The 19,440-nt window shown below is 40.4% G+C and overlaps 1 protein-coding gene across 7 annotated transcripts in view; it reads right to left on the reverse strand.

Annotated features, from left to right (window-relative positions):
- Positions 1-19,440, reverse strand: part of LOC113490317 (A-kinase anchor protein 2-like) — a 266,283-nt gene that overhangs the window by 46,255 nt on the left and 200,588 nt on the right. The window contains exon 1 of one of the 7 annotated variants that reach the window (XM_026866698.1): positions 11,232-11,460. The exons of the other annotated variants lie outside the window; for them this stretch is intronic. Within the exon in view, the coding sequence (XP_026722499.1) occupies positions 11,232-11,291 (60 nt within the window). The 5' untranslated portion in view covers positions 11,292-11,460. Of the gene's footprint in view, positions 1-11,231; positions 11,461-19,440 lie in introns of those variants that run through there. 7 annotated transcript variants of the gene reach the window in all.

The raw sequence follows: 19,440 nt of genomic DNA on the forward strand, positions 1-19,440 counted from the left end.
GAAATCAACCCATAATGATTTCTGGGGCTCAAGCCAGTTGATGAGCAAATTAAGAATCTAACAATGACAAGGATGCAGGGTTTTGGAAAGCAATTGCAAATATTGTACTAGACTGTGTCCACTGCCTACAGCTGTCTTTAGGGTGGTGAAAAGCTCTCTCCAGCAGCAATACACTCAGGAGTCACAGCAAAGGAGCTTGTCCCTTCCTCTATATAGCTAGAGGGAAACAGAGAGGAAGCAGCCCCCACTGTGGTAACTCACTGTGGGGCCAGCGGGTGTCTTTATGCTGAGCTTCATCTCATGGTTCTATGCATATGCCAATATATGCTATCTCATGGCAAATTCTAGGTCTGGGAAAGGCCACCCAGCTTGCGGTGTCTTCCTAACCTGTACTCCTGTATAATTAATGTAACAAGCTCTACAGAGACAGCTGGAGAAACATGGGATGGCACTACAATTTCATGTATTAAAGGCTGCAGTTTGGAAAGCGTAGGCATAAGAAGAAACCCATAAAGGCTACCTGTATTTCTTTTGCTGTTACAGGGGACGATGGACAGAATACCATCTTGTGTATCTCTAGTCCCACCATACAAAGACCTCAAAGCACACTGTAAGTACCCAGATGCCTCACAACATGCCAGCAAATTATCTCCATTTTACAAAATTACCTAAACCAGTATTTTAAAAATGTCTTCCTTTTGTAGGAGACCACCCTCCTCCCTACATTTTACCATGAGTGTGGAGGTTAATCCCCCGATGCTCTCCAATAAGGCAGCCCCGAACTGGGACAACCTGAAACTGGGGAATGCTTGAAAAAATAACAAGTGTAAGCAATGTGTCAAATGTCTGACTCATGACAAGGAACTAAACTTGTGAATCAGATGCCTAGACATTAATGCCTTAGGTACGAGACTGCACCTGAGATGCTGTAAAGGCTCTACTCCTTTTTAGCTGGGAGCTGCTGGTGAATGGCTCTGTGCCAGCACTTCATCTCCCTCCAGTGCAGGAAGTACTTTTCTGCAGTAGGGTAAACTGGGCCAAAATTTCACACAAAAATGTAGCAGGGGCAGAGGCAGAGTAGCTTCAAACTCAGGTAGGAAGACCTGGGTTGCCATCCTGTGAATTACGTGTGGAGCCCCACAAAGTGAAAGATAGCCATCAAAGGGGGAAACTACATGACTCATAACTCTGTTCTTAGATTATTACTGTAGTGTAAAACTCAAAGACAAAATCTGCCCATTTTGAAGCCTCCTCCCACCCTCCTGCACAAAGACAACCATATGGACGTCAAGGATGGTTGTCAGTAAAATGCAGTGTGAGGCTTATGAGAAATTTCTCATGACGGCTGTCCTCTGTCCACCAGAGGAAAACTAAATGCCCATGCTTGGCATCAATCCTTTTTCGGGTTTCATATTGATCCTTCTTCTGTAGCTGAACAGATGCTAATGGAAAAGAGCAATAGCATAACTGTGGAGGACTCCATGGAGTCTCTGGCCTTTCTAGGTCACAACTTCAGACCAAATATTAATTTCACTTTTATTTCTCATTGCTACTTTTTTGACTGACTAGTTAGTAAACAGGGGTTTCACTGCAGAAAAGCGTTAAAACCAGGATTTGCATTATTAACAGATACTGTAAAAGTACTGGAACTTTAACCAATTTTAGGCTGAAAGCCTGAGGTTCGGAGTACAAACTCTCTGGTGTTTGCCTAGCTCTTGTCTGAACAGGATTCTTTGGTCATACAGCAGATCTGGGACAAACCTTAGCTGTTTACTTTCTTAGGAGCAGGGAGCCTCAGGGCCAGGGGGAGAGGCTGGGCCTGGGGCAGTGGCCTGCTGAAGCAGGCAAGCATGCCTGTAGCATCCTATTTCAAACCTCCTCCCCCTTGCCCAAAACTGCTTCCCCTTGCCATAGGCTCCCAAAACATGCTTAAGAACCTGTCTGACTTCATTGCCCCTAGGTGGCTTCTCTGGTTTTGATGCAGGAGCTTAGAAACTCGGGATGCTGGAAAAAGTCTCAAGTTGATTTTTATACAACAAAACCAAGGCAGCACTTTTTTCCTTCCCCCCAGTTGATGTTAGTTTTGGTGGTTTCCCTTTCTGACTGACAGGTTAACTTGCTCGCTCAGAAAGAACTTGCATAAGTAGGACAAAAATGCACTTTATTTTTCTTTTTATGTGCTTTGCAACTCACTAAATGACAGACAGCAGAGTTGTGTGTACTCTATGAGCTGAATATCATTTATCAAAATCGACATGTTCAAAATAAGGCAGGGACTGAAATTAGTTATCATAACTAGAAAAATAAAAACAATAGCTAATCTCAGAACTAAATTTATATTCTTCATGATGACTTAAAGCTGGCAGTCCTCATCATGTGAGATCTGTGAGCTATAAATAAGCTTAGAACAAACGAACATTTTTTACATGCAGGACTTAATGCATTACAGTTTTCTGGCAGAACAAAAAATAACACCAGACCAAATCCATGTCTCATTTTTAATGAAAAAATAAGCCAGTAAAGCAGACCTCCAAAAAAGGAAATCTCTAATCTACTAGTGCAAGTATCCAAGCATGCCTCCAACTCTTTGCATTCAGTTTAATGAGAGGAAACCAGGCCACCAGAAGTTTACAGACTAATGAAATTACAGGGTGGCTCAACAAGCACTGATTTGTCTATCTACTACATGTAAGATAAAGCTAAGCTAACAGGTCTGGTTTTCCATTCAGAAAGCTGAATACCCATCAATCAATTAATTAGAATGGATGTTTTTCATGGGTGAAAGTAGCGGTCAGTTGCTGGCAAATATATGAACTACCATTTCTTATATTTTTGAGAACCATTAAATAAATAATTGGATTTACCTATAAATAACAAATTTATACATCACAGATGAAAAAAAAAAATCTTCTTAGTAGGTCCAGTATTAAAAGGCAAATAAAATTAAAGTGGTAGTCATAGCACCAAAACCATCATGAACTTTCTTAAGTTCTGTGAAGACAAGGTTACAAATGTACCATTAAAAAGTCACTCACTGAAAAAAAAGCCACTTGAAGAAAATCAAGTTGTTTCACTGTTTGCAAGTGGGATGAACGTGGGAAACAGCCTCTCTTCTGGAATGGTGAGTGGCTGCTTGCACATGGACAACAGCAGAGAGCTGGACCAGTTCCAGATGTACTGAACGCAGAGATCATTGTTTTCTGGAACCACAAACACTGGAGACCAGGCCCCTAAAACAAAAATGCTGGAACCCTGGTGATTAAACTCCCAGACTCAGATCCTGACATCTTAAAAAGTGCCTTCTATGGCTGATAGATCTATACATTACTGATGTGTATACATTCAGATTTTAAATGCTGAATTTCAGGTATTCAACTTTGCAAGTTTTGGGATTTGTCACGGTTCCGTCAAAAGGAAAAATAAAATATATGCCAGGGGACCGATGTGATCAACTGTTGAAAATCTCAGATTCTTAAAGGAAAGGTGTACAGTGTTACCTAATTTTCATCACAACCTCAACAGGAAAGTTACCCAGACCACTTCAAAAGTTTGCTGATGGCTGAATTTAAGACACACAACTGTCGAAGGGCTGACATTTCTCTGAACCAAGGACAATCTTTATTCACATTGCCAACTACAAGGGGAAGTACCTAGGTTGTAGAGAGATAATTCAACTTAACCTAGGTGGCACCTCTGGGTTGTTCTGTCAGGGCATGGAAAGAGCATGTTTTTCTTTCACCCAGAAATGGTTTTCATAGCACCCTGGTACTCTGCTCAGTGGGCACCATCTTGCTTGGCTACACCTTCCAACTTTGGAATCTGCATAAAGAAATACTGCATATTATGCCAACTGAGATCTTCCATAAGCACATCTAGACAGAGCTTCAAAATAAGTCAGTTAAGCAGAATCTACCCAAAGGTAATATACGTCTTCAACTGGGGAACTGTGAACATCTCAGCAATGACTAAGTAACAACATGACTAATGTGCTTATTGGTGCGTTAGCACTGACATCTCTTCTTACCAATTAGTGTCGTCTCAAAAAGGACAAAGAAAACATCATACCTTTGTAAGGTGATGCGACAGGCAGCTATTACAGAAGCACTGCCAAAACCTGCAGCGTAATTAAGGGTACATCTTCAAAGTCAAGCTCACCCAGACTCACACCTGCATGTTGCATACCACCACCACTCTGGCTCATACACAGAAATATTGTTCCTGGGCTTGGCAGAAGTACCATTTTGGGCTAGTAACACAGACTGGGGTCCATGTGGCTGCTGGGTTCACCCCTAAACCTGTCTGTCCTGCAGCGAGGGATGCGTGTGACTGCCAGCAGTCCTTATCTTCATCCAAAGGATGAAGATGCAAGTATTGATGTCAGCAGAGGTTTCAATTTTGTAGCGTAAAAGGTAATGTAAATATAGCCCCAAACCATGCCAAAACCTCAAACAGAACTGTAACCAAGAACCTCACCTTGATCATTTCATCAGGAAATCTGATAAATGCTCAGAAGCTCTAGGCACAGCCCAGATGTGGACCTCAGTGTATTAGACACTATCCTAGTTTTAACACAGCAATAACAATCTGGTCACAGTCTCCAACCAGAGCTAAGCAAAGAGGTGGAAATACGAAGGCAGGGTGCAGTATCAAGTGACAATAAAGTGAAAGTAGTATGGATGAAAAGCAAAGGCCATGCAGACACCATCAACATTACTATTCCCAGCCGCAGATGTGTGTATTGGCATCACAACAAGGGTGAGACTTGAAGGAAGACACTAAGAAGGTTTTTTAGATGGTTAGATTCTAATTAAAGCCATAAATCAGAAGTTCTCCCAAGTCCACAGGTTATGCAAGGAAAAAAAAACCAACCACACAACAATCTTCAGACAAAGCCAACTCCTCAGAGAAGGGAGCACAAGACATTTCTGTCTGTGCTGGGGAGTGTTCAGGGAGACCAAGAGTAAAATAACGCATGTCTTCAACAGGAAGCTGTTAGCAGTGACCATAATTAATGAAGGGAACAATTTAATACAGACTGTGATGACAGGACATGTGGAATCAAAAGTGGATGTTTTTCTAAAAGATAAGCTCTAATCCAAACAGAAGTCAATTTAGGGAAATCCAGTGGTCTATGTCACAATGCCAGTCATACTGTGATCACATGTTTAAACCTTATAACCCATGCATATAATGAGTCATGAATACCAACATTACTGTTCCTTCCTCCAGTGAAGTGTTTGGTGATATGGAGCCTAGATGTGGGTGGGTTATGATTAACGATGTATTTATTGTGACTTTGCTCAAGAACTTTTTTGTCCGATGATTGCCATGGCTTGGACAAGTCTTCTTCCGGGAATTATGATAAAAAATTTACTTCAGCAAAAGCTGTACTTTTCCTCCTTAAATCCAAGTACGCTTTCCTCACACAAAATGAGTAAAAATCCTCTAATGGGAACTGAAGCCAAGTTTTAATTATTTAGAATTTATACTAAAATGAGCCCAGAATATGAACATATCACCAGAATCTGGTTCTTATTACTGCCAGAAAAATAGCAGTGAAGGTACACAACATCATGCTTAAATACATAGTTATAACTGTCTTGAGAAAGGGCCCTGAAAGTGTTTTTCACTGAACAAGGACAGTGAACATGGTGGTCAGCTCAAAACAGATTAAGACACTTCTGCTGGTCAGCTTCTGGTTACTGGTCAGGGAACCTGCTGATAACCATCACTCCTTCTTTCCCCTCTTGACCACTGCTTTTCTTCTGCTTCTCCAGTCTCTTTACACTGAGGGCACTGGGACCTCTATTTCGTAAGACCTTTCTACACCTTCTGGTTCTGGATGGATAGGTCTGTTTATCCCTCATTTTATCCTCCCTTTGGTTCAGGTTCTTCCATTCTTCCATTGTTTCTAGGGTCTGCTGACACCATTATTTCCTTTCTGCCCCACAAGACAAATGATTGGGATTCCTATGTGCAAGGTGTTAAGATTTAAATCCTAAATCAGGCTGAGCTCAACCAAGATGAATGCATGATACTCTGCAACATGTTAAGCAATTTTTTGATGTTTGCATTAAGTTCTGTGAATCTGGAGCTCCCATTTCTAGGCTTCTGGTTTCCTGATTTTTAGTCGTATAGGCAAAAATTCATGCTTTGGTGCCTAGACTATTCCTCGATTTCCTCTGAAGTTGCATTCAAAAATTACCCAGAAATCTCCAAGCAGATCAAGGCCAGAATATCGAGGACAATATTTCTCATTCGGCCAACAGTGATGCTCAGTATCAATGCAGATATATTTTACAGTGAAGAAAATAATTAGAAAAGCTAAGGCCTTGACAGAAGTACAGGTTTATTTTGAAGCACCCAGTTAAAATTATGTTGCTGAAAATTAACAGGGGGTATTATTACAGCCTAGAAAGTAAGGAACTATACAAAGAGTCAGGCCCTCTTGTTGTTAGAAGATGCTTCTGTAATTAGATATTGGGGTCCCAGATTTATTAATTCAAATTAATATGTTTTACTCATTTGCATTTGGTTTGAAATTGCTGAGCTGCTCAGGGGCAGCCAGATGAGTATCACAAGACTTCAGTATGGGACCTTACCTCTTCCACTCAGTTATCTTTCATTTAAAGTATGCTTGCTTGTATTTCTGCTTTCCAACACCATTAAAAATCTTATTTTAACATGCTAATTCTTGTGAATTCTGAGTTCCAAGAATGTACATGAAGACAGTAGTTAAGAATTTTTTAAAAAATTTATTTATTTAGAAAAATTGAATTAACAAATAACATTTGTAGTTTTCAACAGAAAAACGAAAATGTCTTCTGCTGAACATGCAGCCTGGAAACTTCACCCCCAAATCCTTAAAGGACAACCATTCAATTCCCATTTTCACAAGCCTCCTCTTCAATCTATTAAAAATGTAATTGTTTGCTCATTGGTCATATGAAAAACAAAGGGCTGTGAGTGCTTCTATATAGTCTGTCTATATAATAATGTGCACAAACAAGTATTGCTGGCACTTGATGGTACTAAACCTCCCTAATCCCACTCCAATAAAACTAATTCCATTTGCTCAGACGTCATTACTGAAGTCCCAGAAAGCCAAGAAATGCCATTTAAAGGCACAAAAATGTACCTATATAGTCCTTTTCCTCTTCCTCATGCTTCTTAAGCTCTCAGAGGTCAGCCTGACTTTTTTGCAACCTTTTCTCTGCAACCAGAAAAAGCTAGAAACTTTTAATTATTTTTAAAGCAAGGTGAAATTCTTCTATGCTTCTTTAATTGCATGAACTGAGTATTTCAGATAAATGCTCACTATTCCACCATTCAGAACAGAACTAAAAACCTGGCAGTACAGAGAGGACAGAACCACTTATGTGCAATCAAGTACTATCCAGCCATGCTGGGTGTTCATTGCTCTTTCTTTTGTTTGCTTTGTTGGTCACTGAAGTGCTTGGCTAGGACCCTGTATGCTGAGAAGAGAACTGGCAGTACCTGATCCAAATCTATGCAGTCAAAGAGCCATCTTCTGCTACTGCATATTGTTAAGCATAAATCGGTTCCTCCTAGGATGTTTTTGTATTTACTTGTTACTAAGACAAATTATGGGTCTGAAAACACCACTTCAGTTGTAAAACAGAGATGATAATTTTCCACTATGCAGGGCTATTTATTTGCCTGGGAACACAGGTTCTTATGAGGGCTGGAGAGTTATGTTAGGTACCACTCTCAAGAGCCTCCTTCCTGAAAAATGCAAGGAAATGGTAACAGCTTTGTACCCTGAAGAGAACAAGCCATGAGTTAATTCATCTAAATCACTGAAGACATAATGGTTATTTATGAAAATTTACTTGCTTTCTGTGCTGGAGTTAGTAGGTGGTAGATTGAATCTGGGAAACATCAGCTAGAAACAGATTATCTGTGTGTAATCATAACTTGAATATTTCTTTCAAATCTTGCCTTTACCACATCACCTGATAAAGTACTAAAAGCCAGATATGCTAGAACAAACAGATGTATGTATAAAGAGAAAAAACACCACCCAGTCAAGCAAAATCCCCCCAGCAAAATTAAAGGATCACATCCACCTTTACCAGTAAGATCCTTTCAGTTTTATCTGATCTTAAATTCAAAACGATCTCGTGCAAACAGTTGGTACTCAACAGTTCAGTAAAATTCAGAATGCCAAAGCTGACAGAGCAACTGCAGAACTCTAATGATTTACAGTCTTTATTTGTTTCTAGTAAAGCTTCTGACATCCTTTAGTCACACACCTGGAAAGCCTGTGCCTCTGCTTTAGGGAATTTATGTTCCTGCAGTTCCTCCTTACTTCCTAAGGGCTGAGCACAAATTACAGCTTTTTAAATGAGCAGCATTCATTAAATCAAATTACGAGTAAAACAGCACTGCCTGAATGTGCCCCTAATTAGTCTTAGAACAGTTTTGCTAGGTACCAAGAGACTAGAGGTGGCCCTGCCTTTCCACTAATCATATCTGTGGTAACTCCAAAGCCCCTAGTAATAATGCTTCAACTAAACTTCTCCACTTCTGGTGTCACTATAAATAGTACCTTCAAACTATGGTCACATTATCTTCATACACCTGAACCTCACCACTTCAAACCAAGGAGAGTTTTGCTGCTGACTTTAGCAGGAGCAGGCTGTAAGCCTGAATGTTGACCACTGCTTTCATGCAAGTCAAAGGTGAGCTGGACAGTCTTCCAAGTATGAAATGCTTAATGTTGATTTTGGCTGGACCATAGGCTTACCTAAGAGGGGAGATGAAATACTGCAGCGTTCCTCCAGAAAGGTCAGTTGTGTACTCTCATCAGCTGTCTAATTAATAGGATTTAATAAACATTAATGTACAACACTGCACAGGCAAGTTGATGTAAAATTTATCCTTGTAATAGAGAAATGCAAATGACTTACAGAAACAAATATTTATATTAAACTGTATTGTTTGTTTTCAACATGTACAAGGCAGAACTGTAAAGCAGGGCCTATGGACAGCTTCTACATCTTAGGACTTCATAGCCTGGCATAGCCACAGCAGGCATGACTTCATCCATATGGGGCTGCAGTATCACTTGTTAGGGGGAAGCTGTCTCTGCCTGGTTTTGAGTAAGCAGTCAAAGACAGAAAGCTGAAGGCACCACTTACTTCACAGAAGTTGCCATGGATTTAAATTAGAACACAGATACACATATTCCTGTTTGAGCTACTATCATAACCACAAGATTGTACTGTAAGGACAGTAAAGGTATTTAATCTTTCAACCTTTCCGACACAAAGTGGGCACTTGATTTCATTTGATGTGAGCATACCCCAGGCACCCTATTTAATTTTTGGCTTCGGAAATAACCTGAATTGAAGCACAGAGTCTGAACTGCAGCCAATTCTGGCATTCTGCTTTCTGACACTTTAATGCATTTGGATCCAAACATCCAAAATTTATTATCATTGCTCTAGTACTTTAACAGCTCTGCACTGCATACAATTCAATGAAGAATGCCATGTCTTCAAGGATCCACTGGACACACGGCCAAATTTTCTTTTCATCTACAGCTTCTGGTAATGTACTGGGTGTCTCAGATACGCTGTAACTTATGACTGTAGAGCTGCCTATGTTAAAATAGAACCAGGACAAAAAAAGCTCTTCACAGACTTCCCAAATACTTTTTTTCTTAATGCTTGATTAAGACACCATGGGAAATAAAGAAGAGAGAAGCTTCTGCAAAAACACTGTTTAGAGACTTGCTAACTGTGAAATCCAGCACCACATATATTGCAGATTTATGTTTATCCAGAAGTAAGCTTTTAGAATATAGTAAGGCATAGTTAAAAAACTAAACCCCCTACTGAAGGAGATCACACAAACATCCCAGAGAGCCCATTCCAGGGGGAGACTCTGCACAAATACCAGCACTTTGGAAGTCCTGGTGTCAACCGCTTTGACGGCACAAAATCTCACTTCGATCCCAAAGAAGATTACATAATGACTGATAAGTGATCTACAGAATCTGTATAGTTTGGATGCCTTAAAATAAAAGGATTAGAAAGGGAATAGTCAAAATGGATTTAGCAACAAGAGCAACCTATCCTTGTACAGAAAAATAGTTGTGTATGCAAACCGTGACCAGTATGTTTCCAAGTATGTGCTTTTGAGAGAGACTGATAAAAAAGATCAGTCTTCAAAGATCATAAAAGCTAGTGGGACACAAGTGTAAATAAAAAATTACACAAACAACATTATAATTTGCCTCTTGCAAGGGACATTGGGGGGCAGAAAGAGGAAAATCAGGGGGTAGTATTTAGAAGCCATATGTTCCAGTATTTCTTTGAAACTTTTGAGGCTAGAAACCTATTTTGAAAAATTATAGAGTATTTCTGGCATTTGGCATTTTTGGAAAGAAAAACCATGCCAAATATTTCAAGAGTTGTGATAAAATCAGGAGAGTTGATGAAACGTAATAGGTATTTTTGAATTGCAAAGTAACTCTTTCATATTAAATGCCATCAGAGACTAGTAGACTGCTATCATGGAAAATAATACTGCAATGTACTGTGAGAATAAGTGTACAAATAATGACAGGCCAAGCTGATTTAAATGTACACTTTTCCGACGTCAGTCTTGCCCATTAGTTGTTCTACTCTGCTACAGTTAATTGTTGTACTTTCGTAAGTCCTCAAGGCTAACAGTCTTGAAGAAAATCCAATTTAGAAGACAACTAAAAGGTTTTAAGCAACTAGATGGACTCAGAAGATCTGGATTTCATTCTCCTATTTGCTGCTGACTTGCTGTATGACCTTGAATAAAATAATTTATCCAGGCTGCAATCCTACCTTAACATGCATCTCCTAAGACTGCTATGAGGTTTAATTAATTAATTTGTGCCTATAAACCTTTCAAAAGCCTAGGGATAAAAGAGGAATTAATTTCCCCTATGCAAATGACAATTCTTAACAATATTTTCATACATACAGAAGTACACAGTGACATGTGTGCTGCCTGAATATAAATACAGACACACAACATGTTTTCACACAACTTCTTCCAACTTGTTCCCACAAGTAACACCAGCATGGAAATACACAATGAAGGAATAAATATTACACATCACTCATTTTCATTGTAGGTAGCTCTGACGTTGCCTCCCCTTTACAGCATTGTCTTAAGATTTCAAATTATGCTTGTTTAACAATATTATGAAAATAAATTGTTCTTACCCTCAGCCCCTGCTCCATGGACAAGCAGAGGACCTGCCAGGGTGCTGTGTACCTGAACATGTTTGGCCCCCTCTGTAGACAGACTAAATAGCAAAAGGCACGCCAAGTCTCTCAGGTCTCCTGGTTGCTTTTCATCTGAGGGATGCTTAAATTCAGAGAAATCCTTTAGTTGTACTCTTCAAGGGCCTCCCGAGCAGACTTTAAGAGCGTTATAGCCATTCCACTTGCACCCCGAGGAACTGAATAACTAATTCAATAAGAGGCTTTTTCTTGGGAAGAGCTTAGCTCAAACGCAATTAGCATAAATAGGATGATAACCTTTGAACCTCCCACTCAGAGGAGCCCATGGTGGACAGCACGTCACGGCAGAGTTGCTCCCTCCCCTTCAAATTTTGAGTTTGTTTGTATTTCCACTGCTGGCATTTGACTCTGCATCACAAGTCCAGAAGCAGCTATAAGAGACCATCTGTAGCTTTGCATTTTTTATTTTTGCTATTATCTTTTAGCCTGGGTCAAAAGAAATACTTTTTCCCTCTCTCATAAGGGATTCCCCTTACCTGTCTCCAGCATCCTGACCTCTATTTAGCAATCAGCATGATTTTGCTGAATAAACACTCTCATGATAAAACCTATGGTAAATAACGCTACCACCCTAAATGAGACTGAAAGGTTTTCTCCAAAATACACTCAGGGAAGCTCTTTGCAACACTGGAAATATGATATGCTGCAGCCTTGCTTTTGGTTGTTTTTCTTAAAGGATTGTCAGTTTTTGCAGTCAGAGATCAAGGCCTAGCCTCCAAGACATTAAATTCGTAAGAGAGTAAAGCTCTGCTGTTTTCTACATTTATGTTATTTCAGTGATGGACTGAAATGGTACTCCTGTACCCTTCTGCTGTGCAGAAAATGGTGGGATGCTGTATGCACACCATGGCCACATTTGCTTATCTTTTGTGGCGTTGCTTGTATCACAAACCATCACCAATGCAAATCCAGCCACACAGATCAAGTAACTAGCTTATCCTGGTGCTTTTTTAGCTTCAGTAAAGGAAAAAGAATAAGTAATTTCAGACTTATATGGAATCAAATCTGACTCAGTGATCCTCAGTATCTTATCTCCAGTACCTGTTCTGCTGCGATCCCACCCAAATAAATTACAGGGATGCAGGAAGAACTGTGCAAGACTTGTCTCCACAGCTACTTCTAGCAGAGAACTGAGGTGCTCGTGCACAGCACTGTTCCCCCATCAGCTCAGAGTACTGAAAATAGTCCATAACGCAGTTCTGCAAGTCCTACTGCAGCACAAATACCAGCAGAAGCACTCTCACACATGCAGCGATTCTGTTAAAAACATTCTCTGAGAAAATGTGTCTCCTCATAAATATTTTGTCTTCTTGACAGTGAAGTGACAGACAGCCATGAATAAACCTAGGCAAGTAATGAACTGCTGATTTCACCAAGTACTTGGCAAACAACAAACACACACTTGAGCTCCAGCTTAGCTGAGAAGTTTGTTACTACACCCGTATTTGCTGCACATACACAAGTAACACAGACATGGCACCAATTCAAAGTATGTAAAAGTGCTTATCTGTTTAAAATTATCGAAATTATACACTACATATATCACTTAGCAGTGGCTTTAACAATGTCTACATAACCTTGACTGCACAGGACATAAAACCCTGGCTTCTGCTCAGCTTACTGAGATGGCTCTCCTCAATGACCAGTCATGGAAGCAACTCTACTTCACCTCTCTGTATTTTGACCTCTTGCTCTGACACTTCTAAAGTCAATTTTGGAAGCAACAAATGACTTTGGTTATTTCTTCAGCAGCTGGAAGTGATTTAAGCCAGAACAAACCCAGGTACCATGGCTAGTATTTCACCAATTAGTATGTTTTTATAACAACCACAAGAAGAGCAAATGACAAATCCGGATTCTCAGTATCTGGGCTGATGACTCTATGACCCTCTAGACCCATGACTCTAACATGGATTACAGGAGGATTTATATTACAAACACAAAATAGTTGCAGTGCTTTCTGCTGAAGTAACACTGAGTTACTTCAGCATGGCCAAGCGTAGAAATGCAGATTTTGGTGAGAAACAGCTATTCCACACATCCTTTAAACCTTCCTATGGCCAGATGTGCAAACAACTGCCGTGGAATGGAAACAAGCCTATCCACATGCATCTTCATCTTGTAGCCTCTTAACATCTTGCTTTTTTTGTTAAAGGTTGTATGCCTTGCTCATCACCTAAAAGTCTATAGCACAGGATGTAATTCTGAAGGTAAATGAGAATATGTAGATACAGAACGCATCAACCTAAGTACTAAGATACGATTTTGAATACTTAATAGTGAACTGTCTGCTAAAACACCTGAAACCCAGAAGATCCCAAAGAAAATACTAATGACAAAAAATGTTTTGGCCTAATATAGAATATTAAACAAGCTTTGTAGAAAGAAGTCCTCTGATCTTTGATTTTCCTAGCAAATGAACTGTGTGCTCTTGAATAGCTCAGAAATTGCTAGCCAAAAATACTATATGAGCCATAGTTAGGATAGCTAATTAACTGTGAACAACACATTAAAAGCTGCTTTTACATCTTTTGCATTAAGAAATATTCATACAGGTAAACAGTTAAAAGACATAATACGAAGTTTTGTGACCCAGCACCCATACAAATATAACCTGCTCTGCAAAAGATAGCTTTCTTTTTCCTCTTTCATTTTGTGCCTTCCTCCCGTTTCTTTTTAATAAAAAAGACAATACTACTGAAACAGCTTCCCTCCTCTAGCTGATTTTAAATGAGAGATTATAGAGCTGCTGTTGTCAGGAAATTAATATAAACATTCCCATACCATGGTCAGAAAGTTAATGCAATTGTTGAATGGCCTTCAGGGAGAAAAAGTGAACAAACAGATATCCAAAAGAGGTATGACTGTCCCATCCAAGCAGGGGTCTACTGACACTGGACGGTACATGCTATTGAATGCCCACTGCGTCTGAAAGCCCATCCATCCTCCTTCCCTCTTACCAGAAATCATTAACATCAGGGGAGAGCTTTCCAGGACTCTGTCAGAAGTCAAAATACTAACCCTCACAGTGTTTCTCTCCAGCAGATCATTTTCAGAAGAGTTAGTGTTGAAATCTTGGGAAAGGCTGGCAGGATTTACAGTAGTGATGCAAAATGCAGTCAGTCCTCACAGGAGAATGCAAAGCACATACCAATAAATATCACACCCACATTTTGTGGTTTGTGTTTCTTAAGCAAGGGTCATTCGACTTCCTGTGAGACTCTGACAGCACAGGATTTACCAGTGCTGCCTTTCTACACCTCCTTTTATTTCCCAGTAAATACAAAGCCTTTGGATAAGGTTAAGAATTTACTCGAACTGATGAAGCCATAAAAGTTGTTAAGTCTTCCAGTTGTCCATGAGTAAAGAAGATGAAACACCCCATGAAAGAGATGAAACTTCCTGATGTGAAAAATGCATGTGGCTAAAATACTAGACTGGAATTTTTGAGATCAAATCCAATCCCAGACTCGACATCTTGGGAAAAATCACTTAATCTCACCATGCCTTTTATCAGAACGGTGTTTATAGCATATTTTGCAACTTCTGTGCAAAAAGTATGCTTATGAGGTCAGTTATTAAGTTGAAGAATGCTGAAAAATTATTTTGCATAAAATCAGCATCTGAAAGAAGTACTCATATTCTATCTTTTTTTATTTTTGTATTCAGAGAACCCAAGAGAAAAAAACACACAAGATTTTCAATTTTCATTTTTCATTTTACTCCCTGTTAAAATGGTTCACTGCATTTTCCTGGTCCCAGTGATCCACTGAAATGCTATGTCTTTGCAGGAGAGTGTACTGCAGATACAGTCCCAGCAGAGTGAGGTAGACCTCAGCTCCCCTTCCTCTGCTCACCATTTCTGACATTTGACAACAAGACATTTGAAAATTCCTGAAATGCCTTTGTTTTTCTCCATGCAGTATGCAATGTGCAGACACAAAACTGTTGTGAGAAATAATGCATCACTGTGCTCTGCTTTTAACTTACAAAAGGTATAAAACTGGAGTCGTACCTGTGGTACAGAACGTAGCCTGGCTGGCACATGACACTGCTATATAGGAGCCTGAGACCCTCTCAGTCCTGGAAATAGGCACTCAAAGACTTTAAGTAATTGCAGGGTTTGGCAACAGCAAAATACATGGTTTGATGATCTGAATTTTGGGTAAAAGTACTCGGGAGTCTAATCCTGCCTAGTCTCAATCTGTAATTACTGAAATTCATGAGCACTATATTGCAATAAAAAGAACTGCAGGACTGAATAGGAAACTCTGTGGATACAACACTGCTATTATTATTATTACATGTCCATCCTCCTAACAAAAAAGTGCCATCTCTGGGAGAACCCAGTGTGTAGTGATTACAACATCAGCTGATACTTGGTGCTCCAAGGACTAATACTGTAAGGACCATTCCAAGAAGAGCACGGGCAACACATTGCTCAGTATAAAATAATTTGCTCAATACTTAGAAGAGTTATCCCATCACAGAAAAAGCTTTTATTCTAAAAAAGCAAGCTTTTTTTTTTTTTTTTTAATCGCTAATTAGGTGACTACGGGCTGGACTAACACTGTCTGGAAAGATTAATTCACATAAACAGCAGAAACCTGAGCAGAACTTTCTACTCTCTGAAAGGAAAAGCAGTAAGAAAGGGTGTAAGAAAAAGGTAAGGTGTCCAAATGCTCTGCAATGCACCTATATATGAGTGTGGCTCTTGATTACATTTCTCAGTAGGAATGCATGAGATCATGCAGACTAAGTTCTTACCCAGGCACTGGATGCCTAAGTTCCCTCATATACATCATTCTGTGCATGGCATATAACTAGTGATGATACAGAAGCATGAATTATTTTCACATCGGATAGAAAACGACTTAGCTTGGTGAAGATCTGTAGGAGCTTACTAGCTTGTTGTGAAACAAATCTTGCCACCAAAAATGCAGGAAGAAGACATTTTGCAAACCAGTCTAGCTCTGGGATCTTAGTAGCCTGTGGTTTTAGGGGATAGCTCAGAACATGCGGAATTAAATGGGTATCTAACTGTACAGTACAACGAGCTTCAGACTGACTCATTCACTGGTATTCACACGGCTCTCCCTAAGCAGGATATCCTGAATTCTCACTCATGTTCTTTTCAAATGGGATCCAACTGCTGCTTGCCCACCTTTTAACCTCTGCAAGACCAAAAGCCATACACTTTTACAAGTGGGAAAGATGACAGAAATCCTGAAACAATTAGTAGAAGAGGAAACTCCCTTAAATTCTTCACTGTAACCAGGATTTTTTTATATATTTAGCTTCCTAATTCTGTACCTCTGATACACCCAGTATAAAAAGAACAAAAGGAACACATCCACATCAGAAGGTAGTGTGAGCTGGGTGTAAACTAGCTGTCTGGAAGATACTGAGGGACTGACTGCCTAACAATTCTCCTTCTCAGCTTTTCTAGAGTGTCCTTCCATAGGTAGTATGCCAAACTTGGCCCTGGGCTGTCTACACAAGAAGTGTTGCACTAATCACAAAAGTGCAACCTTTTGAGGTTTGCCAGAAAATATCACAAACACTTACATAACCACAGTCGGGATCATGTGCAGCATCACCATGAAAAAAAAAAAGTCTTTTCATTAGCCCAACAGCACTTACAATGGTGCTGACACTATGGTTTGATACTGACACAAGGAGAGCAGGCAGCCATGGTCACTCAGCAGTGCAAGCCAGTCCTAAAGGAGTTGGTGTATACCCACTCACCTCCTCCCTGGCCATGCTGGTTTTGTTTGTCTGGTGATATGGCTGAAAAACAATCTCAGTAAAAAGAAAAAAAAAATGCGGTTCATGTCTGGCTGGATTCAATTTCCATCTGAACAAACAAAATAATCACCCAGGGGTACATCATCACAGAAGACTCCTAAGCACCATGTTTACCTTGGGCAGTCAGCTACCAAGCCACTGGCTGGGCATCCCCCTCTTCTGAAACTTGTTCAGCTCTTAGTTTGAAGTAATATTTGTGCACCGTTCAAATCCACAAATGTGCTTTACATTTGCAGTATCTCAGGCTCCACTAAAAAATTGCTTCAGGAACTTTACTAAATGTGTGTTTTGAATGGACAGATACAAGAAGGAAACAAAATCTCCTGTGTAATCTGTTCCCATCACCTGTTACAGCAGGAAAGCATGTCAGCTCATCCTCTTCGTGAACTTATTCAAGTTCTATCATAAAAACAACTAAGAAAATTTGTCCCCACTGTGGCCATGGAAGTGTTAGTCTGATCCTTAAGGGCTGGCTTCTAGTTTCTAGTCTCTCTCTATTAATGGCTACTTCATCCCTGTTTGTTCTTTTTCCAGTACTGACCATTTGGTTTAGTTATCTACTGATCTTGTTGTTTCCTTCCCTGATGCATATATAAACTTCTGATATATCCCAGTCTGCATTTAATCTCAAATTACATGTTAGGCTTCCATCTCCCTGCTGTCCACACAGACCTCCCCTGCAGTTTCACATCATATTTTTGGAGCATGAGTGGCCAGAAATGCACATGGTGTTCCAGGTACAATCTTACCAGCAGCGTGTACAATGGTGTTCATGTGTCCCCATCCCTTTTAGAAATTACCTGACTGGTAAGTAATCATATCTTGAGAGAGGAGAAATCCTTTTTGTACAGCCACATAAGCAAAGACAGCCCCTGGGGGACTCCCTGGGTACATAAGAAAGGCATTTATGCTGAAAGCATATGTACAAAAAGAGTGCATGACACTCACAGGTGCTGGCAGTCAGGTGACAGTGCAGGAGATGGTCACAGTTGTGCTACTCTCATCTGACAGGATTATGCCAATTAAAAGATGACAACAGCTGCAAGCAGATGGGCACTTCAAATACGGACATTTTCTCCAACACTGGTAGCAGCAGCAGCAGCAACAGCTGTGCTGGAAAGGCAATAAGCTAGTGCACCAAGAAGCCCAAAAAGTGTGTTATCCTTCCTGAACTGTCTTATACCTGCTCGTCTCAGACAGGCTGACACAATTTCTTATCCTCTATTTGTCTTCCAAGCTCAACCGACACTGAGCTAATGAGTGAATGATTAAGCACCAGCCCACGCTACTTTATGCCCTGGATACGATTACCAAAGTTACAGTGCCAAGCTAAACACTTGCAGCTCATTTCCTTTGGATGAAATGGCATCAGAAGGGAAAAACGAAACTGAGAATGCTCATGCAACTGCTTTGTTTGCATGGGAGAAAGTTTTAACAAACCAGTGGGGAACCCAGGGACAGAATCTGTTCTCCCTTCACATCATGCTCTTTCTGATGCTTTGTGTCAGAGCAGTCCGTACCACCACAGCCACAAAATCAGTCACCTCTCAGACAACCAGTTCTCAGGCATTCTCTGCCAAGCATTATTGCAGAATGCAACAAATAATAAATAATTGTCACAAATATGGATCCAAGCCTCCCGGGATCCAGCACTAACAACCCCACATACACACTACCAGCACCAGCCCCTACCACCTCCTGACCCTCCACCAGCCCCATCCCTCCTTGCAGCCCACCCCCTGCTCTACCCTGGTCCGTCTTGCCAGAACCTCCTCTGCACAGTCAAGCATGGCTCGGGCACTGCTGGCACAGCATCAGGCATGGACAAGCAGCCCTGATGCTATCCGCAGGCCTTCAAAAGCTCTCTGCCATGTTGATTTCAGGGCTACGAAGCAGAGAAATCCACACTGGCCTTGTGAAGGTTTAACAAAGTTTATTCATGCATGGTCAGGCGGGTCTCAGCGCTTGCAGAACAATGCCTGCTGGCATGCTTTCTGCTGGGTATGGAGGGAAATTTCTGCTCTCATCTGCTCACTTGATCTCCTCCTCCCTCCTAAAACTCATAAAACCTACATCTGGGTCTGATGTGCACTGACTTTTTCACTACAAGAGCTCCAGGAATGGAAAGAGAAAACAGAGAGGTGCAGTCTCAACTGGAAAGTCCCAGGCAGCCCTGACCACATGAAGATGTTCCTGTTACCAGCTGTATGAAGAACTTTATAAGCCATATGGAAGGGTTTTATTATGGCTTCTGTGTTACATTTTATCTTTTTTCCTAGGGGACAGGAGTAATACCATACATATTTATGCCAAATAATGT

This window comes from Athene cunicularia (genome assembly GCF_003259725.1).
Source record: "Athene cunicularia isolate RWA chromosome Z unlocalized genomic scaffold, athCun1 chrZ_part3, whole genome shotgun sequence".
Taxonomy (NCBI): Eukaryota; Metazoa; Chordata; class Aves; order Strigiformes; family Strigidae; genus Athene; species Athene cunicularia.